The 19,134-nt window shown below is 34.1% G+C and overlaps 2 protein-coding genes across 2 annotated transcripts in view; one reads left to right on the plus strand and one right to left on the minus strand.

The window, feature by feature from the left end:
• The window catches only part of Adsl (adenylosuccinate lyase), a 56,066-nt gene that overhangs the window by 7,720 nt on the left and 29,212 nt on the right, over positions 1-19,134 (minus strand). The window contains exons 2-4 of the mRNA XM_076437206.1: positions 1,898-2,101; positions 872-1,154; positions 242-393 (exon numbers count right to left, since the gene is read on the minus strand). Of these exons, the coding sequence (XP_076293321.1) occupies positions 242-393; positions 872-1,154; positions 1,898-2,101 (639 nt within the window). The remainder of the gene's footprint in view (positions 1-241; positions 394-871; positions 1,155-1,897; positions 2,102-19,134) is intronic.
• Ssk (smooth septate junction protein snakeskin) lies at positions 2,756-7,594 on the plus strand. Its single transcript, XM_076437218.1, has 4 exons — positions 2,756-2,957; positions 3,954-4,160; positions 4,658-4,777; positions 5,559-7,594. The coding sequence occupies exons 1-4, from the start codon at positions 2,907-2,909 to the stop codon at positions 5,664-5,666; spliced, it is 486 nt and encodes a 161-aa protein (XP_076293333.1). The 5' UTR covers positions 2,756-2,906; the 3' UTR covers positions 5,667-7,594.

Here is a 19,134-nt window from a genome sequence, read left to right on the forward strand (position 1 = left end):
AGCAAGTGACAGAGAAATGATAACAGAGCGATAGCGCAACATACAGTATAAGTATTATGTCTATTCTTACATCTTATCTGCAACATTAAAGCACTATGATCTCATAGATCACCGTTTTGTTGACTGTTTATTCTAGTAAGAGTGACTAACTTGGAATTACTCATTTCGATTAATATTTTACCGGAATCACTTGTAATTTTTGGTTTTTTCTTTATAAAATAAACTATTTCGAATTACTTACTTTATGAATAGTGGAGCCTAAGGAGCTAAGCACATTTAGGCACTCCACATCAACTTTTCTACTGTATGTCTGACCAGTAACCGGATAATGCTTCTCGAAGCCCGCCATTTTGGTCACGAGTCGATCTAGCTGCTTCACTTTTTGACCGTCACCTATAAAAATATTTGTCAAATAAAATATGTAAAACATAAAAGTAAAAATACACTTTTCCTATTATTAGAGTGCGATGTATAAATACTGAGTTTAATTTAAATAATATAAAGATGCATTTAATTGAAAGAAGTGTACTACCATTCAGATAAACATGAATTACTTACGCAGTATCATATAAAAACGAAAACACTCTAGAAACTATATGATTGTTTTTTTAGCGACAACGTATTGGAAACGGGTTGGAAAGAAAGTAATTTCGGTATTTTAAGGTGAAATGAAACCGAATTTTGTTATTCAATGTGTAGCTGTCGCAGCTTTATGAAAATAACCAATAACTTTATTACGCTACCAGAAAGATGGCAAAAGATCATCGAACAAGATGGAAAACATTTGTTCGATTAAAGTTCATTGCTTAAAGAAATGTTTATTTCACCTTAAAATACCGAAATTACTTTCTTGACAACCCATTATATTTACCATTAAACAATTGAAGGAAGGATGCTTGGGTCCCAGTGGTGCCTTTTACTCCACGGAACTTGAGGTCGTCCCTCGCACGTCGAATGGCTCTTTCGTCCATCAGAAGTTCATGAAGCCACAAGGATGCTCGTTTGCCGACAGTAGTTAGCTGAGCTGGTTGAAGATGAGTGAATCCCAATGTCGGTAAATCACGATGATCCATAGAGAACTTGGCAAGAAGCTCCAAAACGTTCGCTAGTTTCGGCAACAGTATGTCGAATCCATTACGCAGGATGATCAGGTCCTTAACAAATAAATATTAACATTACACATCGAACACAATATCACTTTCTCCATTGTATTTTGCAGAATTTCTATTAGCAACAACGTTCTTCTATAAATATTAATTTCAACACCTCCGAAGTTCATTTATAAACGTTAAATGTGGTTGCAATAATTTCATATCCAACTGCATCTTTGACGTTCCAATAATTTAGTTACAATAATTTTATATAAAACCGCATCTTTGAAATTCATTTATGAACGTTAATTTTGGTTACAATAATTTTATTATGAAACCGCATCTTTGAAATTCATTTATGAACGTTAATTTTGGTTACAATAATTTTATTATGAAACCGCATCTTTGTAATTCGTTTGTAAACGTTAATTTTGGTCACGCTCATTTGTAGACTGCGGATTGTATGCACTTGTAACAAAAATTGATACGTACAATTTGAAACAGTGGACATATTCAAAAAATTTAACATCAAAGTTTCTGTTCAATAAAATAATTAAAACAAAAAAGAAATTTTTTTTGCCTCTATGTCTTCGAATCGTTGCAGACATTTTATATTTTGTATGAAGATCCGAAGTCTAGTCATTTTTATTTCTTTATAAACATGATAGAAATCGGATGCATGGAATTGGAAACAGTAGAAGGATAAGCGGATTGCATAAATGAGTTGATTTGGTAAAGCGCCACGAAAAATTTAGTTTTAATCTATGAAGATACTAAATAAGCATACTGATCATATGGGGCTTTACCGTATTATCTCCAACGTAGCAACTGGTTGCACCCAAATGAATTATTGGAGCAGCTTTCGGGCACTGATCCGCGAAGACGTGAAGATGAGCCATAACGTCGTGTCTCGTTGCCTTTTCTTCTTTTGCAACGGCCTCGAAGTCGATGTCGTTTATGTGAGCCTCCATTTCAGCAATTTGGTCTGGTGTGATAGCCAAACCGAGTTCCTGAAATTATTTTTTACTAATTATTCAGCGAATTATACAAATCTAATGCAAGTATAACACACATCGTTCACAAAAACAGTATACTCCAATCATTGCCTGCTGATCTAATTAATTGAAAGTTTCTCTTTGATCGTTATACAAGGTGGTCCCAAAGTCTCCAGATCATTTTGAGATGCAATAATCATTTTATACACAAAAATTCACACTGTCTTTTATAAACAAATTCGTATTTTAAATGGTCTGATGACTAGACAGCGGAACTTTATGCAAAATAAATATTTTCTACCTGATTTGCAACAAACTGGACTGAAATGGAAATTTATTTTCTTTCTTAATATGTTTAATAGGTTGAGAATAATTTGATAGTGCTTTTAAATTCTTCTAATCTTTTTACAGTTTTAAATTACACCTACTACATTAGATTAGTTCAATAATAAAATTTCGAATAATTAAGTGAATATAAATTAGGGAAAAGCATCGCAACCTGTTGAACGTAAATATAGAAAGCATCGAGTTATTATTGACAATCGCCGAATTAATCGGAAAGTGCACATATTGGTGGGGAATCAAGTTACAACAAATATTATATTTCGATGGCATCGACTGAAATTATCGTTCGCGATAGTAGAGTAAATGTGCAGGTGCCTTCTATACTTCTTATCCCTCTTCCAACGTACTCTGTATCATCTGATTAGATAAAGGGGGCTTGGTACTCGGTTGTAGGCATCGAGCACGCTATGAGTCTCACATTCGGGCATATTCGTTTCCACCGACTGTGAAAAAGTACAACATCCGTAGTTTAAAAATGGTGTCTCTGGAGAGTGTCGCGGGTATAGTGATAAAAGTTCTTAAGTTGGTGAGCAGTTCTATTGTTTATCATACAGAAACGTAATTAAAATCGAGCCGTAGCGAAAATTTGTGATAATCCAAAAAATTATGTGTTGAACCTACAATTGGTTGAAGTTGAGTGAAGCGTGAAAGAATTTCAATGGCGGGATGAATATTTTCAGAAATTGAATAGTTTTTCTAGGTGCCTAGGCAACAATTATATTGTATGACGCTGCACACGCGGTTAAATTGCTTTTGCTGCAGAAATTTCATGTGTTCGAAACGTTAACATTACCAAAGTACACGAATATTAGTTTAAAGTAATTTTCTACAATAAAGTAATAGAAGTTATCTTTGTATGATATGATCACTTACGATTAACTCTAACGTAAAGGATTATACAATACGCTTGTAAAGATATGAACTTAATCTAAATTGAATATGTTGTTTATACTTAGACGTGCACGAAGTAATTAAGAAATCAGAATAATGGACTAGATAGAGTCTATTTATGAATTGCTGGTTAATTTATAACGATTTTCAAGAAACTTGGTAATAAGGAGTATAATCGACCGCATGGTAAAATGGTCGGCCAATGACGCCAACTTGGCAAATTAGTGCAACACATCTGATAAATCATCACAAGCGGACTCATTCAAGAAGCATTCATGCTCGATTGTATGATTCATTTGGGTCCTTATCGGCGCACGATAAGGAACGTTGTTTGTAAAGCGATATAACGCCCTTTTTGATGTATAGTACTGCGATACGAGTGTACTACTTTTTACCTGCGGCTACTATGCCTTAAGAATCTAGGACGGCTAACAAGTCGAAGTGCCAAACAACATCAAACTATAACGAACTCATTTATCTTTCAATGTTTCCATCAGCCGACCATTGTAGAAGTTCAACAACGTTTTTAGAAACTGCACCATTACCGAACACATGATCAAACGGCATTTAAATAAAACGATTATTTTTCCAGCTTCATTTCATTTTACATAAGGAACAATTATTTTTCCAGATTATAAACCTCATAATCCTGATCCTGTACAGGACAGGATTCAAAGGAGAGTTCCTCGGAGTGGGTGGAACATGGAACTTAAACGAGGATAAAAGCCCAGACGCGGAAATCGTCGCGTCTGGAGTGCTAGTCGGTTTCTTCATTTATACCAGCGTCGTTCTGATCACCTATTGCTTGGGCAGCGCATACCACAAGAGAACGCTTGTCGTAAGAACTTATTCTATACTCGCTACGACTATCCCCTCGTGAATCGAAGTCTTTTTGCATTTTCAAGGAGAGATCGAAACCAACTTCTTCAGAATTAAATTAAGCTTGCACTTTGCACTCGAAGCTATTCGAACAGAACCTAGACGTCTCTTCTGACCGAGAATATTTCCATTGCGTGTGAAAATAAAGATTTATTTTCTTTCTTAACATGTTTAATACAGGCATGCACAACTGGACGATTTGAGAGCGGGAGCTCTCGACTCGGCTCATGAGCCGGTCGTGAACCACGTAGGGTAGGGAGAACTGCAACAGGAGCCGCTCCCGAGCCGCTCTTAGAGCTACGAGTTGTGCATGCCTGGTTTAATAGATTCAAAATAATATAACAGTATCTAATCCGCTGTCTAAACGCTGCAACTAATTTTTATTTTGCATAAAATCTCGCTAATGATAAGACACTTTGTTCAACTCCACATTTTACTGAGATGATATGTTTATAGGAAATTTTAATGAACTTCGTTGGAACCTTCATGTTCGTCGCTGTGGGTGGAACAGCGCTTCATTATTGGCACGGATACCTTCCAGAGCATAAATTCGATACGATTGTCCAAGAGAGACAGGTAAGAAAGAATCCAACGCATTTCTATTTGAGTTCTAATATTATTATATATTTTGTTGATAAAACTTGCTACATGCTTAGTTTTGTGTAATTTAACCCTTAATGCGGTAGACTCGTTTCCAGGATTGCAACGGTGCGGGATTCGCATTCTTATTTCTCGATAATACAAAAATGGGGTTTTTCATTAGTCAAAACCGCTAGATAAAAGATCGTAATTTGCATTATTCGGAAGCATACAACTGCGAATGTAGCTAATTTCATAGCTTAATTTCATAATTTAATATCTTCGTGTTGAAACACTAATTGTGTATCAGAATATTTAATGGACATATAAGCCGAATGCTAAACTGAATTGACAGTAATTGATGAGACAAAATGCAACGTAACATAAATCAGTTATTAGCTAATAAAACCACCCGCAACTGAGGCACTGCTTTCTACAATGGATCAGAAAAGTTATGCTCCTAAATGCGCAGTTGCTATAGAAATTTTGATATATTTTTAATCACTAGGTTTTCGTTTCTTGTACATTACTTTTGAAGGGTGAATTGATAATGTAAAAATGTACATATACACATAATAATGTACAATACAAAACTTGTCAATCAATTTCATACAATTTATAATCAATTAGTACACGTTCGAGAAGAGAATACAGTATACAAATCGGTTTATGTTCAAATTTACGAAGTATATTGACATTTAAAAGTTATTTTTAAGATTGATTTTTGTGCATATTGTAATCAGTATATGTGTGGCTATTGAATTATCGAATTGTTTAGGTGGGTTTGGCTGTTGGATCCTTGTGCGTCATCGAAGGTGCAGCGTATCTGGTTGACCTCATTCTAAGCTTTTTACATTTCCTGAAGCATCGTGATGATCTTTTATAATGCAGCCGGTTTAACACGAATTTTAAGTAATCTCTTGTATCATTTGCAAGACTAACAATTTCGAAGCCTCTCATTTATTGTCTTGGTAAATCTAATGCAATATGTTCGTAAGTGTTGCGAATAAATTAGGGTAATATTTACAGGAGATTTCACTGTTGTGTGAATAGTAATAACTATTAATGTGAGTTGTAATTGTGTATGAACTTTCGTTACCACAAAATGTGATTAATAACATAAATTCGTTCGGTTGTCTTCAACATCTTCTTCCCATTTATAATAAAAATTATTTAAGTCACAGTTATCTGCATTTGCTACGAGTCATAACTAAATCGTTAAAATTAAAACATATTTATATTTACAACCGAATGAATTTATATTACAATCCAATAATTAGCTTTTAAATATTCCATTGAACGTTCACATAAATTCAAAGCATTTCATGTGTACGCCGGTATTGCAAAATATTTGATAACATACAGTTTACAACAATTATTTTAGAACATGCATCAGATCACCTCTGTTATCTTTATAAAGTATTTGAAGTGAGTTATATAAAGTGTTTGAATGGGCCACATTCATCGATCGTGCAATAAGTTATCAAATATTTTTTAATTGAAGGCAACAAATTCCGTAGTATTCTACCCAAACGGAATAGAATTATTTTTTCATAATAATTTAAACTATGTTTGTGCATTTCGAAGTATCAATGACGCTACCACGCATAACGCCCCCCACATTGAATAAAATATTTTGTACTTATGTACTTTTATACTACTTTTATTGAATAGTTGCACAAGTTCGTGCCTGATTTAAAAATAAAACTTAACATGCCAAAATAAACAATTTTATTAATTATTATTTATATGTATAGTCACGACTACTTTTTACAATGGTCTTCCAACTTTTTACATTCCAGTAAGAACCACCCCTTTAAAGGTTCTCCGACATTTCTTAGACACCCTGTATGAGGAAGCTAAGAGGTCTGTGAAAATCGAGCACGAATTTCTGCAATCATCTAATATTATTTTCGACGTAAAAAGGTGTTTAAACAAATTTTCAATTATATGAAATAAATTGATGTACTGGAGAAATCACTGTTTTCGATGAATGTCGTTTGAACGTCGCGTCGAGAGAAATAATCGTTCAGAACAAATGTAAATATAATACATATATTAACAACTTCAAAGCATGAGTAAACAGTGCTTTTCTAATATTGAAAAGTGTAATTACGTTTAATTCGTGCTGTTTATACGTGACGCAACAATTTTCAATCAAACAGCCAACTAAAATTGAAGTTCAAAAATGGGTCGAGAATGCACGAGTCTTTGGACGGACGTCCATTTTATATTGAAGGCTATTGTAACTGTAAGTGACGTCAACTTATAGTAACGAGAATAATAGAATTTTAAAAAAAATACATTTTTAATTTAGGCTCTAATGGTCACCGTCGAATTTTTAGTTTTCGATGTAACCACGAAACAGTACTACCGTTTCATATACCTCGAAGCATATTACTTTATCGTTCTTTCGTATTTAATCATCCTCTTGTATGGTTACATTTGGTTCGACGTGGCTCCAATTTGGGTAATTGTATAAACCAATGCTACTTACTACTAACCGAATAAATACCATCAGATCTTTCATCGTAATTGACATTCAAAACTTGAATAATTTAGTTAATTTATAGTAGCCATCAGAATCTTTATTAAAAGAAAAACTAAATAGAAGTTTACCTGATCTTAATCAATTCTTAATAAAAATTTATTACAATAAGGAAAAGCGTGAATTGTATAAACTGTACTGAAAATTTTCAATTAATTGCAATGTGTTATAAAAATGTATCTAATTGCACATTAAGGACAAATTCATTCAAACTGAAGAATAAGTAATAGTAAAACTTTGTAATAATAATTCAATACATTAATAATAGTAAGAACCAATATACAGCGTGTCCCAAAATTGTTGTACTTCCTTGAAAGGGGTGATTCCTCTGAAGGAAGTACAACATTATTGGGACACGCTGTATATTTAACGAAATAAAATTTTAATGATAACTTGTATTTTATTCAGGAAATCTTAGTAGTGACTATATCGGCTATTATGCTGGCGTTTGTAACTGTTACGTACATTAACGACTACAATTCGAAGTACGTGGTGGATAGTAAGTTCACGAAATTATCAATAATTGTATAATAAAGTGTGAGTATAACACAAAAAAAAACATTTATCATGCGTGAAATATTATTTATTCTGGGACCTGTTGTCCATTGTTATCCACGCACAGTATATGTAATACTTACAGCAGCTATTTTCTATTTTCTCTATGTAAGTAATAACTAGACTGCAGATTTTATGCATTTATTGGAAAAATGGGTAAGTGAAACACAAACTTGTAAAAGCATTAGAAGAATTTAAGAACACTGTTGTATTATTGTCAATGCATTCAGATAATTAAATAAAGAAATGCACTTTTACAGTAAATCCTCTATAGTCGCGGAAGCCTCGGGGAGGTTCGTTTTCAAAGTTCGTAGATAGACACTATTTTTTTGAGCTTCAAAGATCGAGCCGAACGTAGAAGAGGACAGCTATGTAAAGAGAGACCGCGCGCGGCCGAAGCGACTGCGATTCCTTTCCATACGCTGTCCTTCCTTGCGCCCGAAACGTTCATCGTCAATTAAACCACTAAATACAGTTGAAATGATATCGTGTTTGGTCTTATTTTAATCAGAAAAAATGCCACAAATGTATTGGTGAAAGTTTTATAAAAAAATAAGTAATAATGATGTACCCGAGCCGAGATCAGATTACTACAGTGGAGGGTATATTTTTTTTGCCGTGTACGACCTTCTTGCGACTATAGAGGTTTCACTTTAGTGTTCTACAATTGATTTAAACAATTTATACTTTCCATAAAGATCCGCAGTCTAGTGATAACATAATGTTAACGTGCCTTGTTACCTTTCCGTTACTTATTCATGATGATTTTGCAGAGCAAGAGCAGGATCAGTTCCTGATATTCATTATACTGACACTGAGTAAGTTGTATGCCTAACAAGAAACACAGAATTTATTGTTTCAACCTTGGAAGATAACGAATAATTTTCTCATTTCTCAATGTCCGTTAACAGTAGCGTTCATATTGCTCGTCATCGACGTGGTTTTGCTCATACTGGGAGCTTTAGGAAAGGGACCAAGTTTCGCAAAACGAGGTGGAGGTGGAGGTGGTCGTGGAGGCGACTAAATCTATTCGAAGAAATAATACCATTAAATCTCGCATATACTAAAAAATAAATAAATATTAATAAATTACTGAGTGCCTGTTACAATCCGTTTGCTAATCATTCAATTTTCAATTATAATGAGTGTGCCTCCAATTGGATGATAAGTCGATTTCCTCTTTAATACTATACTATGTATACAGGTTCTTGAGGTTATTTGGAGCAACTTTTTCCTTCGTGAAAATGTTCTCCGCGGCTCTGAAGGAGTTATTAACCAAAAACGCGGACCAGTCTGAGCGTTGGCATTTTGGTTCGTTAATAATTCCTTAACAAAGCCACGAAGAACATTTACTTCAAACGACCTCGCGAATCGCCCCATCAAAGAAAATCTGTTATTTTTGAGACACCCTCTATGTACAAACTTCTTTATACAATGTACAGAAAATTCAGTTGACCAACTTCAAGACGAACAAATATGTTGTTGCAGTTAGTGCCTCACCTTCTGAAAGACTTCAGCCTTCTGTTGAAAGTGCTGAAACTGGTAAACGAAATTTTCTACGGTAGCAATTGTAGATGTTTCCAGAAATTCGATTACATCCCTTCGTAATTCAGATTATGGCTATCGTCTGCCTCCACGAGGTCTCGAAATACAATGAGTACTCGGTCCCAAGATGGCTGTGGGTGATTTACTGCATCAACACGTCGACGTACTCTATCATTTATATTTCCATCGGGCTAGTACAAATATTTGAGAAACCCCGGAGACTGCCAGTTAGTTATAAAATGAGACAATATTTATTTCAATTTTGTCATGAAATTATTAGGAACGTGAAATCATTTAGTGAACTATGGTTTGTTTTCCAGAAGAAGAAACTTGCGTTATACCAATAATTAGACTACGGATTTTATGCGTTTATAATAATAATAAGTAGATGAAATACAAAGCTATGGGAACATTAGAAGAATTTAAGATTATTACATTGTTTTCGTCCATGGAAAATTCATGTTTATGTAACTTGTGTTCCTTAGAATATTTTTATTTTGCATAAGAATCTGTAGTCTAGTCGTAATACACCCCTGGCAAAAAGTATTCGATGAGAGGAGTCAAGCATTTATTATAATTACTCATATATTTGACTAGAAATATATTGTCGTTAATGATAACAGCAAATGCAATGGTAAAAGTCGTTATATATGATATTAAAAAAGGTACAGTGTGAGAAACTGATCGCTAGTATGCCACACATTTCATCCATTTAGCCTAATTAACACCAGAAAAGCTTTTCGTAAATTTCACTCGCATGAGTGTCGAATTAACATATGTCTTGTACATGTAACCTGAGGGGTTTACCGAAATAATTCTCCACCCACTATACTCGCAATTACACTTCATTAAGACAGTGTATAATTTCACAGATATAATCAGTATTTCAGCAGAACTTTGGCATTGTTCTATTCTGTTATTATTTTCTACATATAATAAGGACATGTAAAGGTATAATACTGACAAATTCTATACCAAATAGTATTTGATCACTCCTGTGATCATTTTTCTTTTTTTAACTGTGATAATTTCGTTACGAAAAATAGTATAACAACTTTTTCAAACCATCGTTCATTTTTTTGGTCCAAAATGTTACAAATTGGAAGGTACGTAAAGGCATTGAAAAATTTTTCTCGTGACTGAAACCACCGCAGGTTTGAAGGTTGAAGCTTCCCCTTTCCAACGAATGTTTAGCATTTGAGCTATGATTTTGTCTAGTGGATTTATTGAGCTTTGAATGAAAGGTACACATAGTAAATATAGTAACAGCAAACAGAAATCGTAGATTTAATTTTAAACAGTCGGTTGTAAAGAGGTAGATTTAATCTTCAAATCTGTAACAGATTCATTCAGAAAAATATTTTTTGATTCCCATACAGGCGATTCAATTTATAGTATTTTTGACCAAAATGGTGCCTCAGTCTTTCACCTCCTATATCATGCACAAATGTACAAGAAAAAAATGTTTAACTTTATTTATTTAACTAAATTTATTGTTGTATAATTCATTTTTACGAAACTAATATTGTGTCAAATCATAGCTGCCAAGTATTGACAATTTTTCGAGAACTGGAAATTTAATGTTCAATACTTTTCGGATATATTTTTTGTTGCATTTTTAGGAATTGGTCTCCTTCGCACTCGGAGTGATTTTGAATTTGATAGGCGGAATAGCAGCCATCGAAAGATCGCGTAATGCAACCTCATTAGACGCTGAAGTAAACCGAAGCGAGTTAAAGATCGGGCTGCTGTTACTAGGTACCCATTTATGTGAAACATTTACTAAACATTTATTTACATTCCCCATTCAGAATACATTTACGAAATGATTGCGATTCGATAACTTTTAATGCAGATAAAAACGACACGAAAAATTGATTACAATATTCTGAATGCATTTCGAATTGTACCTTTATTCGTATAATTCGAATTTCGGATTGTTTACAGCCAATTTCATCGTCCTGTTCTTCGAAACTGCACATATGATATACATAGAGGTTACATCGAAAAGTGAAATGATAAAGCCCCGCGCTTCAAGTGTAGAAGAGACTGAATAAACGTTCTTAACTCGAATACTATGTCTTTGCTTCGCTTGTGTTCATTTATAGGAAAAGTTAGATGATTTATTAACGTTATTCAAGTACGCTTGTCCACCAATTTCCGGTATCCATCAAAGCGTGTTCTTCTTATTATGCACGTTTGGTTAGAACAAGAGTCACTAAGTCTGCAATCAATACGCCGGCTGAAAGAACCAGAATTTCATCTTACCGCGGTATTGGTCACATTATTTCTCAATTTATTTATTATTCACAGAAGTGCTTTACACTTTTCAATTCACAGAATGTTTCCAATCTATATTCCTCCCCAAAATATTAAAAATAAATCAACATCCACTAAGGTTCGTAGAATATTTCATATAATTGCAACATGTTCACAAAATTAGCTCCGGAATATTTAAGTAAGTGTAGAATATTCTGTAAGTTAGAGAGAGTTTTGCGATCAAAAGCGATAATTCTATTATAGTGGGGATATTATTAAAAATGTTTGATGAATTGAGAATGACTTTACTATCGTAGATACAGATTTTGAGTTGGTTACCTAGTATGAAAGGCATGATTGATTGTTTCGACAGGTCCACCAATGCAGTGAGCAACGTTAACACAATATAGAATCCGAGAGCGAAAGCTTCCTTTAGAATGGAAAAGTCAAATCTTATTTCTAATTGAGATCATTGTATATTCATTGTTCATTGTATACAGTTGGTCAAATTAGATTGGTAACAATATAGGCATATCTCCAATCTTCATCTAATGAAGTAGATTTTTCCGTAACCCAAATTTGTTTCATTAAGCCATAAACATTTAACATTCCTTCCAGGAGTTAAATTGGTAAGTATGTATGTATTATAAATAAAAGGTGCCCCAAAAATGTTGCACTTGAAAAGTTTCCTCAAGTCATTTGAAGTAACTTTCTCTTTTGCGAAAATCTTCTCCGTGGCTTTGTTAAGGAATTATTAACGAAAAACCATGGACCAATCAGAGCACTGCTATAGCGGACGGATTCCTCAAAGCCTAACCATTGGCTGCTAGCGAGGACCCCTGTTCTTTCTTTGAGAGAGGGTAACTTGTTCCCCTTAATTCGTGCCCTTTCCCTCATCTTGCGACTCTGCTTGTAGCCGCGCCCTGAATGGTCCGTGTTTTTCGTTATTAACTCCTTAACAAACACTTTAAATAGCCTCAGCAATCACCCCTTTCAAGCAAGTACAACATTCGTGGGACACCCTGTATATCGAAACAAATCGTAACCATTAAAATTAATGTCAAGAATAAATATATGGACAGTTCCTCGATTAATTAAAAGTTCGTCCAGGATTCAAAGACCCCACTACACCACATAAAGGTTAAATTTCGAATATTTATTAGGTATATCAAATGTGTCAAAGAAAATAAATTGTTGTTGAATTATCTAAACTACTTTCGTACCGTCCACACAGTCTGATCCTCGAAAATGTAAGACACGATATAAAAGAATGATAAGAACAGCCAACCATGGATAGAAATCACCCATAGAATCCCGATGCCATTTTGGAAGAAAATCAATGTCAGGATGCAGAGCACCTGGAAGGCATAACCAAATATGTAATAATATCGAATATTCTCTAGAACAATTCTGTGAAAATGTTCACTTACAAATTCTATCAGCCTTAAAATGAAATTAATATCGCTGATCAGTTCTTTGAGGTCTTTCATCTTCGACTCTAACTTTCTCGGTTACTGTCAACCTGTTAGCTTCTGCACCAGCAACATGAAATTCTTGTAACACAATGTGATCGATGCGGAGAGAATGATCTCGAAGAATGTTCAGGGGATAGTATCGCTAAACAAAGTACGAGCGCGAATTTTTCTAAATATTAGATTATAAAATATTGTGTCTTGGATTAAATTTTAATCAACAGGGAAAACATGGCCAACTTTCGGTTCTCTTCTCAATTCTTGAGACTCAACCACTGGACTAAAGAGAAGACACTGTTCATATGTAAGATTACATCTCTGGTACGTTTCCCTACATTATAAACATTTATTAACACTTTACCTACCGGAAGCCTATTAATAGGATTTTCAATGATTGCGCTGTACCAAACGAAAGCACAGAAATTTTCTTTTATATTACAATCTTCAATGAAACTATTAGATGACGTTATTGAGGGCGAGTTATTAGTTCACAATGAAAATTGCTGTTGCTATTGAAGGTTCCATTAAAAAGTATTTAGCCATGTACCACAGATTTTTCAAAATTATGCAATAATCACCGGTCGGTAATGTGTTAAAATACACTTGATTCTTAGTAGAAGTAAAATAAAAATCTCTCGTAAACTACATCTAAATGTAGATCATATCAAATGACAGCTAGATATTATCGTAACAACAATACGTATAGAAACTTGCTTTTTAATTCAAGATGTTATTAAAAAGTGAGTGAACTTTCCGCCCTGGGTAGGCACTGCAAATGAGGATTTACTGTATTTACAAAAATACTTGACGGGAAACTGAAATCGGTCATTAAAATCGGAGACGAAGGCCCGTTTCTACAAGTTCATTAAAAATTGATATCATAACATTAATCAAAAATGAATGAATACGAAAGAATTTTTCGTTTAAACTAGACTGGAGCTGTTGTAGTGAAAGGAGTGAAGTGGTTTTGCAATTTAATTGTGTCTGAATTAATTAATCGTTTTGCAGGCTGCTTGCATGGTTGGCACACTATCATACTACAGCCCGTTGGAGCCATACCTAGAGGTTCCATGTTTCGGAATCTTAATACCAACGTTCATAATCGGCTACCTCATCATCATCTGCATCGAACTACTAGTTTATTTCACAGAAAATGAATATATACTCATCGTGAGTAAGTGAAACGTACGTAACACGCTAATGAATTCGGGATACGATGTTGAGGTGGGAAATTTTAATGTGTCTGGTTTCGATCCAATAAGGAAATATGTTTCAATGTGGGTGGCGTAATCGGTAGTCTGGTGTGCGGCCTTTATGAACTTTGCAAGTGGATTGCGTGGACAATCAATGCTGCAAATGATCCTGATAAGGATTACAAGTATGTTCGTAAGCATTATGTTTTAAATGTTTAAATTATGTTTTAAATGTTTAAATTATGTTTTAATGGAAGTTGTCCTAGTCTTTCAGAATTCGCACTCGCGATGGCCTTACTAGTCCATTCTGTGGCGATGGCGATTGTCGTAGTTCATTACATTCAGGAATACAAACTTCTATCACCGAGACAAGAGGATCCCCGATCGTCCTAGTGTTTGTATAATATTTGCATTAACAAATTAATGGATTGTCGAAAAAATTTCAACTTTCGACAATAGCTTTCTTTTCAATCTTTGCGATAACACGAATGAACTATAGTAGATCTGAAAAGTGTTTGAACACTGAATTCCCGATTCTCGTAAAGTTAATACTTAAACTGTGATAATTTAGTTAAAAAAGATAGTTTCACAGCCCGAAGCCTCTAGTTTCGTAGATCATTATTCACTTTCTTCTAGGATATTTGTGCATGATACGTCCAATTATATTGTTGTACTATTTTTTTTAACGAAAGTATCGCAGTTTGCAAAAAAATACTTTTTGGATCTACTGTAAGTATGTTTAAAATCTTTCCCATACTCTCATACATGAAATAAATATTGTAGAACATTGTGCGATAGTCAGATTGTCAATAAATAGTGGCATTTGTATATTCGTGACATGCGAGCACATTTTGAGAAATGGATTCGAAGGAAAAGAAAAGAATGAGTCCACAAGAAACGCATCGCGCTTTTTTCCTGATCTTCGTGTTAGCGAACCGGAGGAGGGTTACAAAGCAACCACGATATGCATCAATTAGTCTACTTGACCTCGTAATCATCGTGAATGACCGGTACGATCCCACACCCACGATCCGGATACATAATCACGTTAATTACGAGCGTTGCTGGTAATTTAACCTTTCGAAGTACCACTCGAAAAACGACACCCATTTATTGAAGAAAGAAAAAACAGAAAGAATTATGTTAATCGAGAGACTGAAATCTCTTCGCCTATTAAGCCCAATTTCGCGATCCTAGATCATCCTATTGTGCACAATCGTGAGATGTCTTGATAAATAAAAATTGTACTCTTGTTGTATTTTCTGTTTGTTATTTGATTATAAATCTCCTATTAGTGAACATGAAATAATTGATTCAACAGAAGATCTTCATAAAATAGTGGTCAAACATACTCTACTTGTAAGATTTTATAAAAAAATGTCAAACACATGCTGCTAATAAATAATACTTATTGAAATGAGAATATTTAAATAATTAAAAACAATTAGTAGAATTGTAAAATTTCCATTCGAGCTCTATATTTGAAATTAAAATTAAAGAAAAGTAAATGGGAGAAATCGTGGTTTTCAAGTAGATAAATTTCAGACCCGCAAATCGTTTGTCAATAATTCCAGATCGATAGGGAGATCATGCGGTGATCATTGGTGAAGATGCCGCACCTACTGACCCACTGAACACATGACACGGCATTCGCGTTCATGAATGGTAGGAACAGTGTCGTAGTGACCATGTATGTATAGGTGAGTGTTTTGCTACTACGCTGACGCGTACATAGTATAGTTTTTCCTATGGCTGCTGTAGCTCATTGTTGAGACTATTGCGCAATTAGAAAATAGTTAGACCGGAACGTACCTACTTACACTCAAATTGAAATAATATTTGACGAATATCAAACCACTGTTTCAATTGGGTTTATTACACTTTTGTGTAATGAAACACTTTACTAGTAGATCCTTAAATATTTAACAATAAATTAATTTTAGAACGCAATCAATGTTTTGTCACAAATCATTTGTATTAAATGGAACAATAAGTCAACTTATAATACTTCAAAATAAGTATTATTCTTAAATTTTGAGCCAATTAAAAATTCTCCTTTTTTTGTTCAATACAGTGTTTTCATTACAGTAGGCGAATAAATATTATAGATGTATAGTAAATCAATCGAGATGAAAAATTAAGTTAAAGTTTAATTTCAGAGACAAATTCATTTATAAAAAATTGTTTAGAGGTGCAAAAATATGGTTCACAATTTTTTCGTTTAATCATACTCTTCCGAATCAGAGTACTTGAACTGTTCATGTTGTTTCCAACAATAATAACGAGAGCACGGCTTCATTCCCTGCAAGTGTGTCCCCTTTTGCGACATAAAATCATATCTGGAATTAGAAGTTTGTGATCGATATTGGATATAAGAAGATAGTCTGTCTAGAGGCTGACTTCTATTTGATCCGCAATCGTCATCGTAAAATTACTGACATCCTTAAGTACTTCAATATTTACAGTGCCATACCTCTGTCGTGTCATGGCCAAAACGTAACTTTCTATCGCAGACCACTGTTGAGCGTCTCTTATGTAACGAACTTAGAAATATGGATCGCTAATCATAGCTAATTGACACTTTACTAATTCACTATGCACTTCTGAAACTAAAAACAACATACATAAGAAATTACGCTCTAAACTAAAAAGAGGGAACTAGAATTTGTTGGGATAGAATATTATTTTTATGGGACGATGAACACTTGTAAAATCGATTTGAATCTTCTAATTAACATTTGGTCACGTCCACCAAAATTTTAAATGTTCCGAAGTTATTACTAGACTGTGGATCTCTATGCAATCATGGCTTTTGAAAAATTTCAGAAAATGCTAGGAATTTAGTACGGTTTTCATTTATTTCAGATCTACAAAGGCTACTACCACGGAAAATAAGATTTCATTCGATTCAAGTTTCTCTTAAAATTCGTCTACAAAAATTGCAAATTGCATAAACATTCAGTTATTACATTTTCTCTCACTCGTGTTCGCCTCGAATACATAAAATCCGCAGTCTGATCAATAAGCTTTGTTTAGTTAAAATTCTTCTTTAACGTTCGTGTTACAAATCTACCTAATATGAAGATCTGCGATCGGATAAAGAGAACAACTTTCCAACAAAAATGAATTCGCGAAACGAAGTATAAAAAGCGAGAACGCGAGAGCTCGCGTGGAATGGAGGAAGAAGGCGCTGAGAGATCGTGTCCCAAGTCCCAAGGTTGCACATTGTACACACAGTGGTAAATGGAATTCATACGATGGCGCGGCGATTGAAAAACGTTTATGGAAGGAAATTCACGACGGTTTTCATCGGTGCGGCCGATCCAATTCCACTTTCGTTCATGCATGTTTAAACAAGACGCTGTGGCGCTGGCCTGCGCTCCAAGGCTTTGCACATGTATACATCCGCACTGTGTCCACGCAAATTATATGTCGTGAGTCACGTGAAGTCCAGCATGCTCCGATGCATGGCTCTCCGACGCACCGACAACACGTGCTCATGAATTAAATCCCGTGGTTACCTCGCCCTTCGTTCCAGGCTCCAATTACCCCGCGGCCATTTTTTCGAAATCCTCGGTCGCGCGTCCGGGATTCAGTGAATTAATTCGACGACGCGGATTCTCCCATGCAGAAGCTGCACGGTGTGTTTTATCACATTATCTACTGCAATTATTCCATCATTTTTGGCAGTCAATGGCTAATTCCTAAATTTAGACGTCTCTTTCAACCTAGAAGATTTTTATTCCATGTTTTTTATTCGTATGAAATTGAACCTGTTTTGATCATTTTTACTCTCTGTGTTTTCACACATTATCTACTAGCGATTATTCCATCATTTTTGGAAGTCTATGACTCATGGCTGTGGATTTTTGAACCCTTTGGACTCGAAGCAATTTTAATTCCTAAATGTAGATATCTCTTTCAACCTAGAAGATTTTTATTCCATGTAACCTTTTTTATTCGTATGAAATTGACCTGTTTTCTCATACAATTTAATTTTTAGCAATTCATAGAATACAGAAAAATTTAATCATTTGGAAACTGTTTCGAATAATAATATGGCAATTTTGACGCTTCTAATCTTTTTTTAATTAGACAGTCATCTACTTATGTATGGATTTTCAACGATTTGCTCAAAATTTCACTTCCAGCTTATCTGTTTTAAAACTGTCTTTTGCAAAAATTCAATACTTCTATTTGCAACTTTTTGTGCAATTTCATTTTATATTGAACAAAACAAGACTAGAAAATATTATGGACAATTCAGTACAAGAAAAAGTTCAAGAATTGTGTGGAGGACTTATTCCATGTACCCAATCAAAAATACAAATAAAAATGTAATCCTTATATTTTTCAATTTTGAAATCTAATTCATATCTTTTTTCATAAATTATTGCCCTATCTACGAACTTGTCCATTTAAATATCAGCAATTTCTTTTAATGTCTTCGATCTTGTTAATTCAGCACTAGCAAGAATGTAACATGATTGCAAAGATTGTTTCCAACATAAGGACAATCAATTAATAAGATTATTATAATAATTACCAATAAACAATTTTAAACTCTTTTCAATACAGTCTCAATCATAAAAAATGTCGTTAAATGCATTATCACTGGAGAATTCTAGATTCTAGATTATTAAAATTACTAATAATTGATATAATTAGCTGGCAGAAAAAATAGAACACGAATTACTTCAAGGAAAGATAAAATTCAGAAGAAGTATAAAATGGTTCAAGAAATGATAAAATAAGCATGTCAGCTGTTTAAATGAATGAATG

Source organism: Lasioglossum baleicum, chromosome 13 (assembly GCF_051020765.1).
Source record: "Lasioglossum baleicum chromosome 13, iyLasBale1, whole genome shotgun sequence".
NCBI lineage: Eukaryota > Metazoa > Arthropoda > Insecta > Hymenoptera > Halictidae > Lasioglossum > Lasioglossum baleicum.